General features: G+C 47.3%; 1 protein-coding gene across 1 annotated transcript in view; it reads right to left on the bottom strand.

Moving 5' to 3' along the window:
• The window catches only part of adgrl4 (adhesion G protein-coupled receptor L4), a 151,931-nt gene that overhangs the window by 58,601 nt on the left and 79,992 nt on the right, over positions 1-13,338 (bottom strand). The window contains exons 7-10 of the mRNA XM_078218972.1: positions 9,967-10,083; positions 9,661-9,866; positions 5,699-5,872; positions 431-634 (exon numbers count right to left, since the gene is read on the bottom strand). Coding sequence (XP_078075098.1) covers positions 431-634; positions 5,699-5,872; positions 9,661-9,866; positions 9,967-10,083 — 701 coding nt within the window. The remainder of the gene's footprint in view (positions 1-430; positions 635-5,698; positions 5,873-9,660; positions 9,867-9,966; positions 10,084-13,338) is intronic.

Here is a 13,338-nt window from a genome sequence, read left to right on the forward strand (position 1 = left end):
GGTGACAGAAACACTATCTGACTAGAACCAGAAGGCACAACCTCAGGCTAAAGGGATGATCCTTTAAAATAGAGATGAGGAGGACTTCTTCAGCCAGAGAGTGGTGAATCTGTGGAACTCTTTGCCGCAGAAGGCTGTGGAGGCCGGGTCATTGAGTGTCTTTAAGACAGAGACAGATAGGTTCTTGATTAATAAGGGGATCAGGGGTTATGGGGAAAAGGCAGGAGAATGGGGATGAGGAAAATATCAGCCATGATTGAATGGTGGAGCAGACTGGATGGGCCAAGTGGCCTAATTCTGCTCCTATGTCTTATGGTCTTATGACATCACACAAGGACAGGAAGTTGGAGAGCCTGAATGGAATGATTTGAATGACCGCTTGGAAATGTCTGGTGGCGGGAATGGGGAGATGTTTGTTTGCACTCCTTACCTTATTGCTGTTCATATTGATCCCAATCAGAAACAGCATCTCTGCGATAAACAGGCTGAAGCAGAGATTCTTGTGAATGGTCGTCCTTGTGCTCTGAATCTCACTGAAGAAGCAGAATGTGAAGATGCACACTGACAGACAGATCAAGGACACAATAATCCCCAGCTGGGTAATCCGTGTCAGGATATTATTATGTAGGACATCCTGCAAGGAGGTAAGAGTCAATAGCTTTAACATTTAAAAAAGATCCAGCCTTTTTTATCCCCTGTACAAAATGCACACGAGAGAACTGCGTATAAATTGGAAAACATTCTACTTCTCTGTCCCCCATAAGCGGAGAACTGATTTTCCCCTTGGGTTGATACTCAGGCAACTGATCAATGGGAAACCGGATGCAAAGGGAAATTTACCAGTAATTATCAGGTCCAGGGGAGCTTCCGTTAGCTGTCATGGGGTAGGGGAGTTCCCACAGTGGAGAATGAGGTTGTCACATAATTGAGAGGTTCCAAGATTCGCTCTCGCAGCAACTTTCTCACCACAGAAGTGAAAGTTTTAAAGTTTATTTATTCATGTCACAGGTAGGTTTACATTAACACTGCCATCGCAGAGTCATAGCATCCCGACAGTGCAGATTCGGCCATCCGGTCCACCAAACCTGCATCAACAACAATCCCACCCAGCCCCTATCCCCGTAACCCCACGTATTTACCCTGCTAATCCCCCTGATACTAAGCGTCAATTTAGCATGGCCAATCCACCTAACCCGCACATCTTGGGCAGCACGGTGGCACAGTGGTTAGCATGGTTGCCTCACAGCTCCAAGGACTCGGGTTCGATTCCTGGCTTCGGTCACTGTCTGTGCAGAGTCTGCACGTTCCCCCCATGTCTGCGTGGGTTTCCTCCGGGTGCTGCGGTTTCCTCCCACAGTCTGAAAGACGTGCTGGTTAGGTGCACTGGCCATGCTAAATTCTCCCTCCGTGTACCCGAGCAGGAGCCGGAATGTGCCAACTCGGGGTTTTTCACAGTAACTTCACTGCATTGTTAATGTAAGCCTCCTCATAATGCTAATAAATAAACTTTATCTTTCGGACTGTGGGAGGAAACCAGAGAACCCGGAGGAAACCCACGCAGACACGGGAAGAACATGCAAACTCCACTCAGACGGACATCCAAGGCCAGAATTGAATCCGGGTTCCTGGCGCTATGAGGCAGCAGAGCTAACCACTGTGCCACCGTGCCACCCACAAAGTTGAATGAATCAATGAAGTTATTGTGAAAATCCCCTAGTCGCCACACTCTGGCACCTGCTCGGGTACACTGAAGGAGAATTTAACATGGTCAATGCACCTAACCAGCACGTCTTTTGGACTGTGGGAGAAGTGGAACCTGATCTTTCTTTGGCTGTTAGGTCAGAAGCATAGAATGACACAGTTTTATGAGAAGGCCATTTGGCCCATTGTGCCTGTGTTAGCTCATTGGAAGGATTGTGCCATTCGTCCAAAAGTGAATTACCACGGAAGCTGGAGGTCTGGAATTTAAACAGTAAATGCAGAAATACTCAGTCGGTTATGCAGCATCTGCGGAGAGATAACGGCTGCAATTGTTCCCCACATTTTCCAGAGTGTCAGTTTCAAACTGAAAAACTGATATGTATCCGTCCAGCTGCACTGCCAAGTTTTCCCTCCTGAGTCTCTGGAACTCTGTGCAGAGACAATCAGAGGCTGTGGTGTGTGCCGTCATTCTGGTGGGGCTGGGCCAGAGAGAGCTGGCAAGGCTGGGTCCTCGGAGATGGTGCTCCAATCCCTATTGACCCAACAAAAAATCTCCCCCACCCCCTTACGGACATGGAGAACTCTCCCAACAGGCATTGGGGCACCCCCTCACCACACAAACAGTGGGGCAACACCCCTCCAGCACACACACGTCGGGGCACACCCCCAACACACAGGCTTTGGGGCACTACTCCCCAACACCTACACAGGCATTGGGGAATCGCCCCCCATTACATAGGCATCGGGGTAACCCTCCCCCACAACCCCTCACCACACAGGCTTCAGGGCAACAGCCCTCCATCTACCGCTAAGCTTTAGGGTACCCCCTCAACCGACCACAAATGGATCTCTCCAGAAGGCCAGTCCCTGGCACTGCCACCCTGGCACTAGCTGATTGGCAGTGCCAAGGGGAAGTGCCAGAGGGCACTGCCCTAGCATGTCCCTCACCACCTGGGGGCTATATTTACCTGTGTGACTCGGTGTGGTCATCACAACTGGACTTTGTTTTTGAAAACCAGTGGTGATTCTCGCTCGGTGTGATGTCACGCTGACTGGGTGGTGGAGATACGTCGAGAGTGGGAGCAGCAGCGTCAAGCCCGCTAATGATATTATAATGTATGCAAATCAGGCTCACGCCCTCCCTGGGCATAAATCAGATCATGTCATCCGAGGGGAGGGGACGGGGAACATCCCAAACCGAAATCTGCCTGGCGCAAATCCTGTTTTTGGCCTCCATTATGGACCATTTTAGCGAGCATGATGGGATTTGTACCTGCGGTTAGCACAGCTGCTGAATCACAGCCATCGGGCGGAATTTTCCGGCCGCGCTGGTCTAAAAGCCAGAAATTCCGGCTCGACTGTCAGTGGCATTTCACATTGTCCGCAACCCACCTGCTAAAAGCCCAGTGGCGGGCGGGGTGGGAGAATTCTGGCCATCGTTTCAGATGACCTTTCACACCCTGAAACTGTGTTCGGGATTTTCCAGTCGCAGGCATTGTACAGTGGGTGGGACTGAATATCTGACAGAGTGGCAAAAGACCCGTTGACTTCAGTTGCGGATTTCCAATCCCGGGACAGGAGGGGTGGGAAAATCTGTCCTGTCTGTTTCTCTCCATTAGTGCTGCCTGGCCAACTGAGTAGTCCCAACATTTTTTGTTTTTGTATCCAATTATATTCACTCTTTCCCCATAGCCCTGCAATTTTTAATTTTACCGTTTCAAACGTAGGGGACATAGGATCAAGACGAGAGGCAGGAGGTTCAGGGGGGATGTGAGGGAAAAACGTTTTTTACTCAGAGGGTGGTGAGGGTCTGGAATGCGCTGCCTGGGAGGGTGGTGGAGGCGGGTTGCCTCACATCCTTTAAAAAGTACCTGGATGAGCACTTGGCACATCATAACATTTAAGGCCGTGAGCCAAGTGATGGCAGATGGAATTAGGTGGGAGTTCAAGTCTTTCGAATGTGTTGGCGCAGACTCGATGGGCCGAAGGGTGGCATAGTGGTTAGCGCTGTTACCTCACAGCACCAGGGGCCTGGGTTCGATTCCCAGCTTGGGTCTTGGGTCACTGTCTGTGCAGAGTCTGCATTCTCCCCATGTCTGCGTGGGTTTCCTCTGGGTACTCCAGTTTCCTCCCACAGTCCAAAAGACGTGCTGGTTAGGTGCATTGATCATGTTAAATTCGCCCTCAGTGTACTCGAACAGGCGCCGGACTGTGGCGACTAGGGGATTTTCACAGTAACTTCATCGCAGTGTTAATGTAAGTCTACTTGTGACACTAGTAAATAAACTTCTGCCCCATATGAGTCTATGATTCATAATTCTAAGCACATACCCAATTGTCTTTTGAAAGTTACTGTTGAAATCGATAACCATCACCCTTCCGGGCTATGCATTTTATATCATAACAGCTCACGACATGGTATAGTAAGGAAGTTAAAACTAGAGGGCACAGCCTCAAAATAAAGGGGGGTCAGTTTAAGACAGAGTTGAGGAGGAACTTCTTCTCCCAGAGGGTGGTGAATCTCTGGAATTCTCTGCCCACTGAGGTGGTGGAGGCTACCTCGCTGAATATGTTTAAAGCGCAGATGGATGGATTCCTGATCGGTAAGGGAATTAAGGGTTATGGGGATCAGGCGGGTAAGTGGTACTGATCCACGTCAGATCAGCCATGATCTTATTGAATGGCGGGGCAGGCTCAAGGGGCTAGATGGCCTACTCCTGCTCCTATCTCTTATGTTCTTATGTTCTTATATAGACTAGCTGAGGCTTGAGGCTTTCCACCAACAATGACAATCGTGGTTAAAACGCATCAGGAGAGATACGAGTGTGATACCTGACACAAGATGAATGCACCCAGAAACCATGCAGGTCGGAGAAACATTTGCACAGTGTCTGTCATGACATCAGGGTCTCGGAACGCCCGCCTGTCTAAATTTCAGAGAATGAAGCATTTTTGGACTAAAAATTGAAAATGCTGGAAAGATTCAGCGGGTCTGGCAGCATCCGGCTTTGCAGGGTCGTCATGTTGCAATGAAGAGGAAATTTGGCAGCCAATTTGAAAAGGCAAAAAACATGCTTGCCTCTTTTCATGACCACTAGATGTCTCGACGAACATTATAAGGACACGTCGAAGTGTAGTCGCTCGGGGGACCATGAATTGAAACTTATAGAACACTGAGAGGCCTAGATAGGGTGGATGTGGAGAGGATGTTTCCACCAGTGGGGGAGACTAGAACCCAAGGGCACAACCTCAGAGTGAAGTAACGCACCTTTAAAACTGAGATGAGGAGGAATTTCTTCAGTCAGAGAGTGGTGAATCTGTGGAACTCTTTGCCCTGAAGGCTGTGGAGGCCAGGTCATTGAGTGTCTTTAAGACAGAGATAGATAAGTTCTTGATTAATAAGGGGACCAGGGGTTATGGGGAAAAGGAAGGAGAATGGGGATGAGAAAAATATCTGCCATGATTGAATGGCGGAGCAGACTCAATGGGCTGAGTGGCCTAATTCTAATCAGATCATGGCTGGTCTCTCCCTGGTCTCAAATCCACCTACCTACCTGTTCCCCAAATCTCTTTAGCCCATTTTTAAAATCAGAAATACATCTGTCTCCTTGAAACCATTCAATGATTCAGATTCCATCGTGCAATGGGGCAGTGAGTTCCACAAATTCACCATCCTCTGTGACAAGTAGTTCCTCCTCATCTCAGTTTTTAATCTACTGCCTCTTAACCAATGCCTGTGAGCTCTTGTTCTAGATTGTTGTTTGTGGGAGCTTGCTGTGCACAAATTGGCTGCAGCTTTTCCGACATTATAACAGTGATAACACCTCAAAAAGCTCCTAATTGGTGGCCAAACACTTTACAACATCCTGAGGACATGAAATGCAAGACTTTTCTTTCTACCGTCTAGATTGCGAATCTGGTTTCAACCGTCAGCATTGTGGACAATTCGACAAGATCTATGGTTTGCTGCCTCCCACTGGCCAACCCTGGTACTTACAGTGATCTGGGAGGACGACATCAGGATTGCGAAATTGGTCAGATGGTTGCACCTACAGGTGGTGTGCGAGACGTTGGAGTGGAGGGTCTCACACCCTTTGGTCGCCCACTCTCCCTCCATGTTGAGAACGGAGTAATTCCAAAACACACACATAACTCTCTGCTTCCTCAGAGGCTGGAATCAAATGAGAATGAAAAGGGACAGGATGATGTTGAATGCAATGGATGTACACCAATAAATAGCACATTCCTGTGCTTAATCAAAGAATCAAAGAATCCCTACAGTGCAGAAGGAGGCCATTCAGCCCATCGAGTCTGCATCGATAACAATCCCAGCCAGGCCTTATCTCTGTAACCCTATGTATTTACCTTGCTAGTTCCCCTGACTCACTAAGGGACAGTTTAGCATCTAACCAGGATGTCTTTGGACTGTGGGAGGAAACTAGAACACCCGGAGGAAACCCTCGCAGACACGGGGAGAACGTGCAAACTCCACACAGACAGTCACCCAAGGCCGGAAGCGGACACGGGTCCCTGCTGCTGTGAGGCAGTAGTGCTAACCACTGTGCCACTGTTGCCTCGCAGGGACCTGGGTTCAATTCTGGCCTCGGGTAACTTTGTGGAGTTTTCACGTTCTCCCTGCGTCTGCGTGGGTTTCCTCCTGGTGCTCCGGTTTCTTCCCACACTCCAAAAGATGTGTGGATTAGGTTGATTGGCCGTGCTAAATTGATCTTTAGTGTCAGGGGGACTAGCAGGGTAAATACGTGGGGTAATGGGGGTAGGGTAGGATTGTTGTCAGTGCAGGCTCGATGGGCCAAATGGCCTTCTTCTGCAATGTAGGTGTTCTATGATTTTATGATTCTGTAATATCAATGGTTTGTGATAAGAGAATGAAAAGTAGAAAGCTGTAATCATCAACATGTGAAGTACAATCTATTTATAAGTATCATTATATGAAGGTTGTTTCACAAATAAATTACTACCAGTAATTAGAAATTCCCATTAAAACATACTGGAGTCCAACATTTATCAAGCAACTTCTCAGAATTAAATATTTATCAGTTAGATTATTCATTCACTTTGTATTTATTCAATATTCTGCTAACTTTTAGCTACTTGAATAATAGAATGCCAAGATTAATGGGCATGTTTAAATTTAGAGGGAATAGGCTTTGTTCAAGAGGAAAATGTAGCTGGTCTGATTAGTAAGTTTGCAGACGACACAAAAATTGGTGATGTTGCAGAGAATAAAGAGGATTGTCAGAGGATACAGCAAGGTATAGACCGGTTGGAGACTTGGGCAGAGAAATGGCAGATGGAGTTTAATCCGGACAAGTGTGAGGTAATGCATTTTGGACGGTCCAATGGATGTAGGAATTATACGGTAAATGTAGAACCCTGAGGAGTATTGACAGAGAGAGAGATCTGGGTGTACATGTCCATCGATCACTGAAAGTGGCAACGCAGGTGGAGAAGGTAGTCAAGAAGGCATACGGCATGCTTGCCTTCATCGGTCGGGGCATTGAGTATAAAAATTGGCGGGTCATGCTGCAGCTGTACAGAACCTTAGTTAGGCCTCATTTAGAACATTGTGTACAATTCTGGTTGCCACACTACCAGAAGGATGTGGATGCTTTGGAGATCAGGCAACATCCGGTAAATCGTTTCTGTACCCTTTGGAGAGGGTACAGAAAAGATTTACCAGGATGTTGCCTGATCTGGAGGGCATTAGCTATGAGGAGAGGTTGGAGAAACTTGGTTTGTTCTCACTGGAATGACGGAGGTTGAAGGTAGAGGTTTACAAGATAATGAGTGGCATGGACAGAGTGGAAAGTCAGATGCTCTTTCCTCGGGTAGAAAAGTCAAGTACTCAGGAACATAGGTTTAAGGTGTGTGGGGAAAAGTTGAGAGGAGATTTGAGAGGCAAGTTTTTTACACAGAGGGTGGTGAATGTCTGGAATGCGCTGCCCGGGGAGGTGGTGGGTGTAGGTATGAGAGCGGCATTTAAGGGGCAACTAGACAAATATATGAAGGGGATGGGAGTGGAAGAATACGGACTTGTAAGAGCATACGGTTTTAGTTTAGGCAAGCATTATGATCGGCGCAGGCTTGGAGTGCCTGTACCTATGCTGTGCCATTCTTTGTTCTTTGTTCATGGATAAGACCATAAGATATAGGAGCAGAGTTAGGCCATTCAGCCCATCGAGTCTGCTCCATCATTCAATCATGGCTGATAGGTTTCTCAACCCCATTCTCCTGCTTTTTCCCAGGAACCCTTGATCTCCTTACCAATTGAGGATAGTAGGATTGTTCATCCCGTTTGCTTCCCGACAGCTGTTGAACCTTCTCTGTCACCCTGAGTCAGAGGTCAGCATTGACTGTGATCCAAGCTTGGAAACTCCTTGTCTGTGTAATTGTGAACTTACACTCACACTCACACTTACACTACACACTCACCCGGAAAACAGTCAAAAAAAACAAACATGTTCCTTGATTGATCCAAGCAGGAAAAGGGACCTCTCAACTAGGGCCACGATTCACTGGTCTAGTACGCTCCCTACTGGCACTGCCAGCAAGAATGGAGAATTTGACGCTTGGCCAAATCTCCATTCACACCAACGGGACTGGAGAATCCTAACCGCGGGTGAGATTGGAGAATTCCAGCTTTAGATCCCATTCGATACACGTGGAGGTCCTTTATTCAGATCCCCTTGGATGCTGTCAACCAGCACAACACGAGGCGGCACAGTGGCACAGAGGTTAGCACTGCAGCCTCACAGCACCAGAGACCCGGGTTCAATTCCGGCCTCAGATCACAGACTATGTGGAGTTTGCACATTCTCCCCGTGTCTGCGTGGGTTTCCTCCGGGTGCTCCGGTTTTCTCCCACACTCCAAAGATGTGTGGGTTACGTTGATTGGCCATGCTAAATTAACCCTAGTGTCAGGGGGATTAGCAGGTTTAACATGAGGGGTTGCAAGAATGGGGCCTGGGTGGGATTGAGGTCGGTGCAGACTTGATGGGCCAAATGGCCTCCTTCTGTACTGTAGGGATTCTATGATTCTATGAACAGATGTGATCAATTGCCATTGGTATTCTGGTCCAAGGCCTCTCCTTTTTTTTTATTCATTTGTGGGACATGGGCATCGCTGGCTGGGTCAGCATTTATTACCCATCTCTAGTTGCCCTTGGAGGGTAGTTGAGAGTCAACCACATTGCTGTGGCTCTGGAGTCGCATGTAAGCCAGACCAGGTAAGAACGGCAGATTTCCTTCCCTAAACGACATTAGTGAACCAGATTGGTTTTTCCAAAAATCGACAATGATTTCATGGTCATCAGTAGATTCATAATTCCAGATATTTTTTATTGAATTCAAATTGCACCTGGGTTCAAATACCGCACGGAAGCTGATGGAATTTGAATTCAATTTAAAAAATCTGGAATTGAGATTCTACTGATGACCATGAAACCATGAAACCATCCTCTGAATAGGATGGGAATGGAGGGATACGGAAGGGTAGGGGGTTTAGTTAAGCCGGGCAACATGGTCAGTGCAGGTTTGGAGGGCCGAAGAGCCTGAACCTGTGCTGTAATTTTCTTTGTTCCTTGTTCATTGTCAATTGTCGGAAAAACCCATCTGGTTCACTAATGTCATTTAGAGAAGGAAATCTGCTGTCCTCACCTGGTCTGGCCTGCATATGACTCCAGAGCCACAGCAATGTGGTTGACTCTCAACTGCCCTCCAAGGGCAACTAGGGGTGGGCAATAAATGCTGGCCCAGCCAGCGACGCCCATGTCCCACGAATGAATACAAAAAAAACCATTTGCCGTGGCAGGATTCAAACCCGGTTCCCCAGAGCTCTGGATTAGTCGTTGAAGCGATAATACCACTAGGTCATCGCCTCCTCCAGCTGACTGCTTAAGCGGAGGCACACCTTATCCCCATTGCAATACTAGCACTGACCTCGAGGTGCTTCAGTGTGAATGTTACGTGATCCATGAGGTACAGAGTTGGAGGGTCTACTCTGATAGCCGCAGCAACGACGGGTGAGTTCATGGTGTAGTCCTCTTGCATTGCTGTCCCATTGAGCCCCCTCTGCTGTGAGCTATTGGACGCTTTGAGTAGGGCGCCAACACTATCGTACTGCAGGAAAATGACGGTGAGAGTCCCTAATGGTATACAAAAAAAAACATTTTTGATCGGGATTATTGGCAAGCGGGAACAAGGAATCAACACGATTAACTGATCCTTCAAACTCCTGTTACCCACCATTAGAACCGGCCACCTCAGACATCCGCTGAGAAATACTGATGTGATTCCCTTCCAAGTTTGCACGAGGCTGTGGGTTCTTCTCACGGCTCAAATCAAAAGTATATAGTTTAAGGGCTGTAAAAGCAGAAGAAGATAGATTATTAATAAGTCATGAATTGTCAGCCCTGTCTGTACACACACTTCTAAATATAAACACGAACTGTACACCTGTCAGTAAAATGTAACAAGGCCTGTAAATAATTCACAGAGAGAACCGAGAACACAATTCTCAATTTAAACAGAATTTTTCTCGGCCCATTGTTACGGAAGCGATTGATAGTTGTGTGAGCTTTGCATTTCCTGCCAGCATAGCTGTCAGCTTGTCTCCGTTGCTAGCGCTTCAGTGCATTGTCAAGATGGCCTACATATAACCGCTGCCCACATCCATCCCACCTCATCAACTCCCCCCATTTTAAAGTTTTATTAGTGTCACAACTAGGCTTACGTTAACACTGCAATGAAGTTACTGTGAAAATCACCCTTGTCACAACACTCTGGCACCTGTTCGTGTGCACTGAGGGAGAATTTAGCATGGCCAACCTTTACAGATGCACCATAGAAAGCATTCTTTCTGGTTGTATCACAGCTTGGTCTGGCTCCTGCTCTGCCCAAGACCGCAAGGCACTACAGAAGATTGTGAATGTAGCCCAATCCATCACGCAAACCAGCCTCCCATCCATTGACTCTGTCTACACTTCCCACTGCCTCGGGAAAAGCAGCCAGCATGACCAAGGACCTCACACACCCTGAACATACTTTCTTCCACCTTCTTCCATTGGGAAAAAGATACAAAAGTCTGAGGACGTGTACCAACCAACTCAAGAACAGCTTCTCCCCTGCTGCCGTCAGACCTTTGAGTGGACCTACCTCTCATGAAGTTGATCTTTCTCTACACCCTGACTATGACTGTAATAAAAAATTCTGCACTCTCTCGTTTCCTTCCCTATGACTGGTATGTTTTGTCTGTATAGTGCGCAAGAAACAATACTTTTCACTGTATACTAATGATAAATGACAATAATAAATCAAACCAAATGTAGTCTTATATTAATGCTGCAATGAAGTTACTGTGAGTATCCCCTAGTCGCCATATTCCGGCGCCTGTTCGGGTACACTGAGAGAGAATTTAGCATGGCCAATGCACCTAACCAGCACGTCTTTCGGACTGTGGGAGGAAACCAGAGCACCCGGAGGAAACCCACACAGACACTGAAAGGACGTGCAGACGCTGCACAGGCAGTGACCCAAGTCGGGAATCAAACCCGGATCCTGGCACTGTGAGGCAGCAGTGCTGACCACTGTGCCACCATGCCGGCTGTTGGAATCCACATCCCTGCCTTGTCACCTCCAGGCTCAGCCTCTCCTAAGCCCTCCTCTCCATTTTGCCTGCAGTCTTTTGTAAGCCTGTTATTCCTGTGTGTCTTTTTGTGATGCGTTAATATACCTTACCTGTTAGGACATATTAGTGATAATTGGCAGGTCTGACAGCATCTGTGGAGAAAATAGAGCCAACGTTTTGAGTCTGGCATCCTGGGTAATGCTCTGGGGGCCTAGATTTGAATCCCATCACAGCAGATGGTGAAATTAGAATGAAAAAAAAAACCTGGAAATGAAAAATCTAATGATGTCCAAAAATCATTGTCAATTATCATAAAATCCCAAACAAAAACAGAAAAAACTCTGACAAAGGATCATCCTGACTCAAAACGTTGGCACTATTCTCTCCCCACAGATGCTGTCAGATCTGCTGACATTTTCCAGCATTTTCTGTTTTTGTTTCAGATTCCAGCATCTGCAGTATTTTGCCTTTATATTATTGTAAATATATAATTTGGAGTGTATCTTTGCACCAATGTGAGACTTGGACCTGATGGACAGAGGAGACTAACTTACCTACCATCCTTACCATGGTCTGGCTTACATGTGTCTCCAGAGTCACAGCAACGTGGTTGACTCTCAACTGCTCTCTGAAATGGCCGAGCGAGACACTCAGTTTCGAGGGTAAATGGGGATGGGCAATTAAAGCTGGCCAGCCAGCGACGCCCATGTCCCTTGAATCAATTTCTTTTTAAAAATCATCGATTCATAGACATTCACAACCCAGAAGGAGGCCATTCGGCCCATTGTGGTATCTCTGGTCAACAAAGAGCTTCAGAGGGGAGTGAAAGCTGACAATGGCCTCTGTAAGGGCAGCGGGGCAGCTGGAATCTCGGTGAATTACTGAGCCAATAGCTGGCACGGTGGTACAGTGTTAGCATTGCTGCCTCACAGAGCCAGGGACTTGGGTTCAACTCCAGCCTTGGGTGACCGTCTGTGTGGAGTTTGCACGTTCTCCGTCTGTGTGGAGTTTGCACGTTCTCCCTGTATCTGCGTGGGTTTCCTCCAGGTGCTCAAGTTTCCTCCCACATCCAAAGATGTGCAGGTTAGGTGGATTGGCCAAGCTCAAATGTCCCTTAGGGTCCAAAGATGTGTGGTCGAAGTGGTTTGATCGGGCTAAGTTGCCCCTTAGTGTAAGTTAGGGGGATTCAGAGGGAAAATGCGTGGGGTTCGGGGATAGGGCAGGAGGTTGGTAAGATGCTCTATCGGAGAGTCAGTGCAGACTCAATGGGCTGAATGGCCTCCTCCTGCACTGTAGGGATTCTATGATTCTTTGATACCCCCTTAAGTAATGAGGTTTAAATTTTGAGAAATAAAGTCCAAATAGGAAGAAGGTTGAATTAGCATCAAATTAGATACAGATAGAAAAATGAAGAAAGAGGAGGGAAAACTTGATGAAGAGCGAAAAGAGACAGACAATTAGAGCAAGAAAACATTGAAAAATATAAAATATAAAATTTGAAAACTTTGAGGAATAACTTACTGTCTGCAGCAATGAGACTCCAGAGTTTCAATCATTCTATTTCATAGAAATCATAGAACCCCCACAGTGCAGAAGGAGGCCATTCAGCCCAACGAGTCTGCACCAACAACAATCCCATCTCGGCCCCATCCCCATTACTCCACACATTTACCCAACTAATCCCTCTAAACTACACATCCCACGAATCTAAGGGGCAATTTAGCATGGCCAATCCACCTAACCCACGCATCTTTGGACTGTGGGAGGAAACCGGAGCACCCGGAGGAAACCCATGCAAACATGGGGAGAATGTGCAAACTCCACACAGGCAGTGACCCAAGCCGGGAATCGAACCCAGGTCCTTGGAGCTGTGAGGCAGCAGTGCTAACCACTGTGCTACCGTGCCGCCGTGCCGCCTTGTAGGCACCTAAGACTATGTGGCATTGCAAGATCACAAATTTCATCATCAAAAGGAGGTCATGTTGCAGCTG

Source organism: Mustelus asterias, chromosome 8 (assembly GCF_964213995.1).
Source record: "Mustelus asterias chromosome 8, sMusAst1.hap1.1, whole genome shotgun sequence".
NCBI lineage: Eukaryota > Metazoa > Chordata > Chondrichthyes > Carcharhiniformes > Triakidae > Mustelus > Mustelus asterias.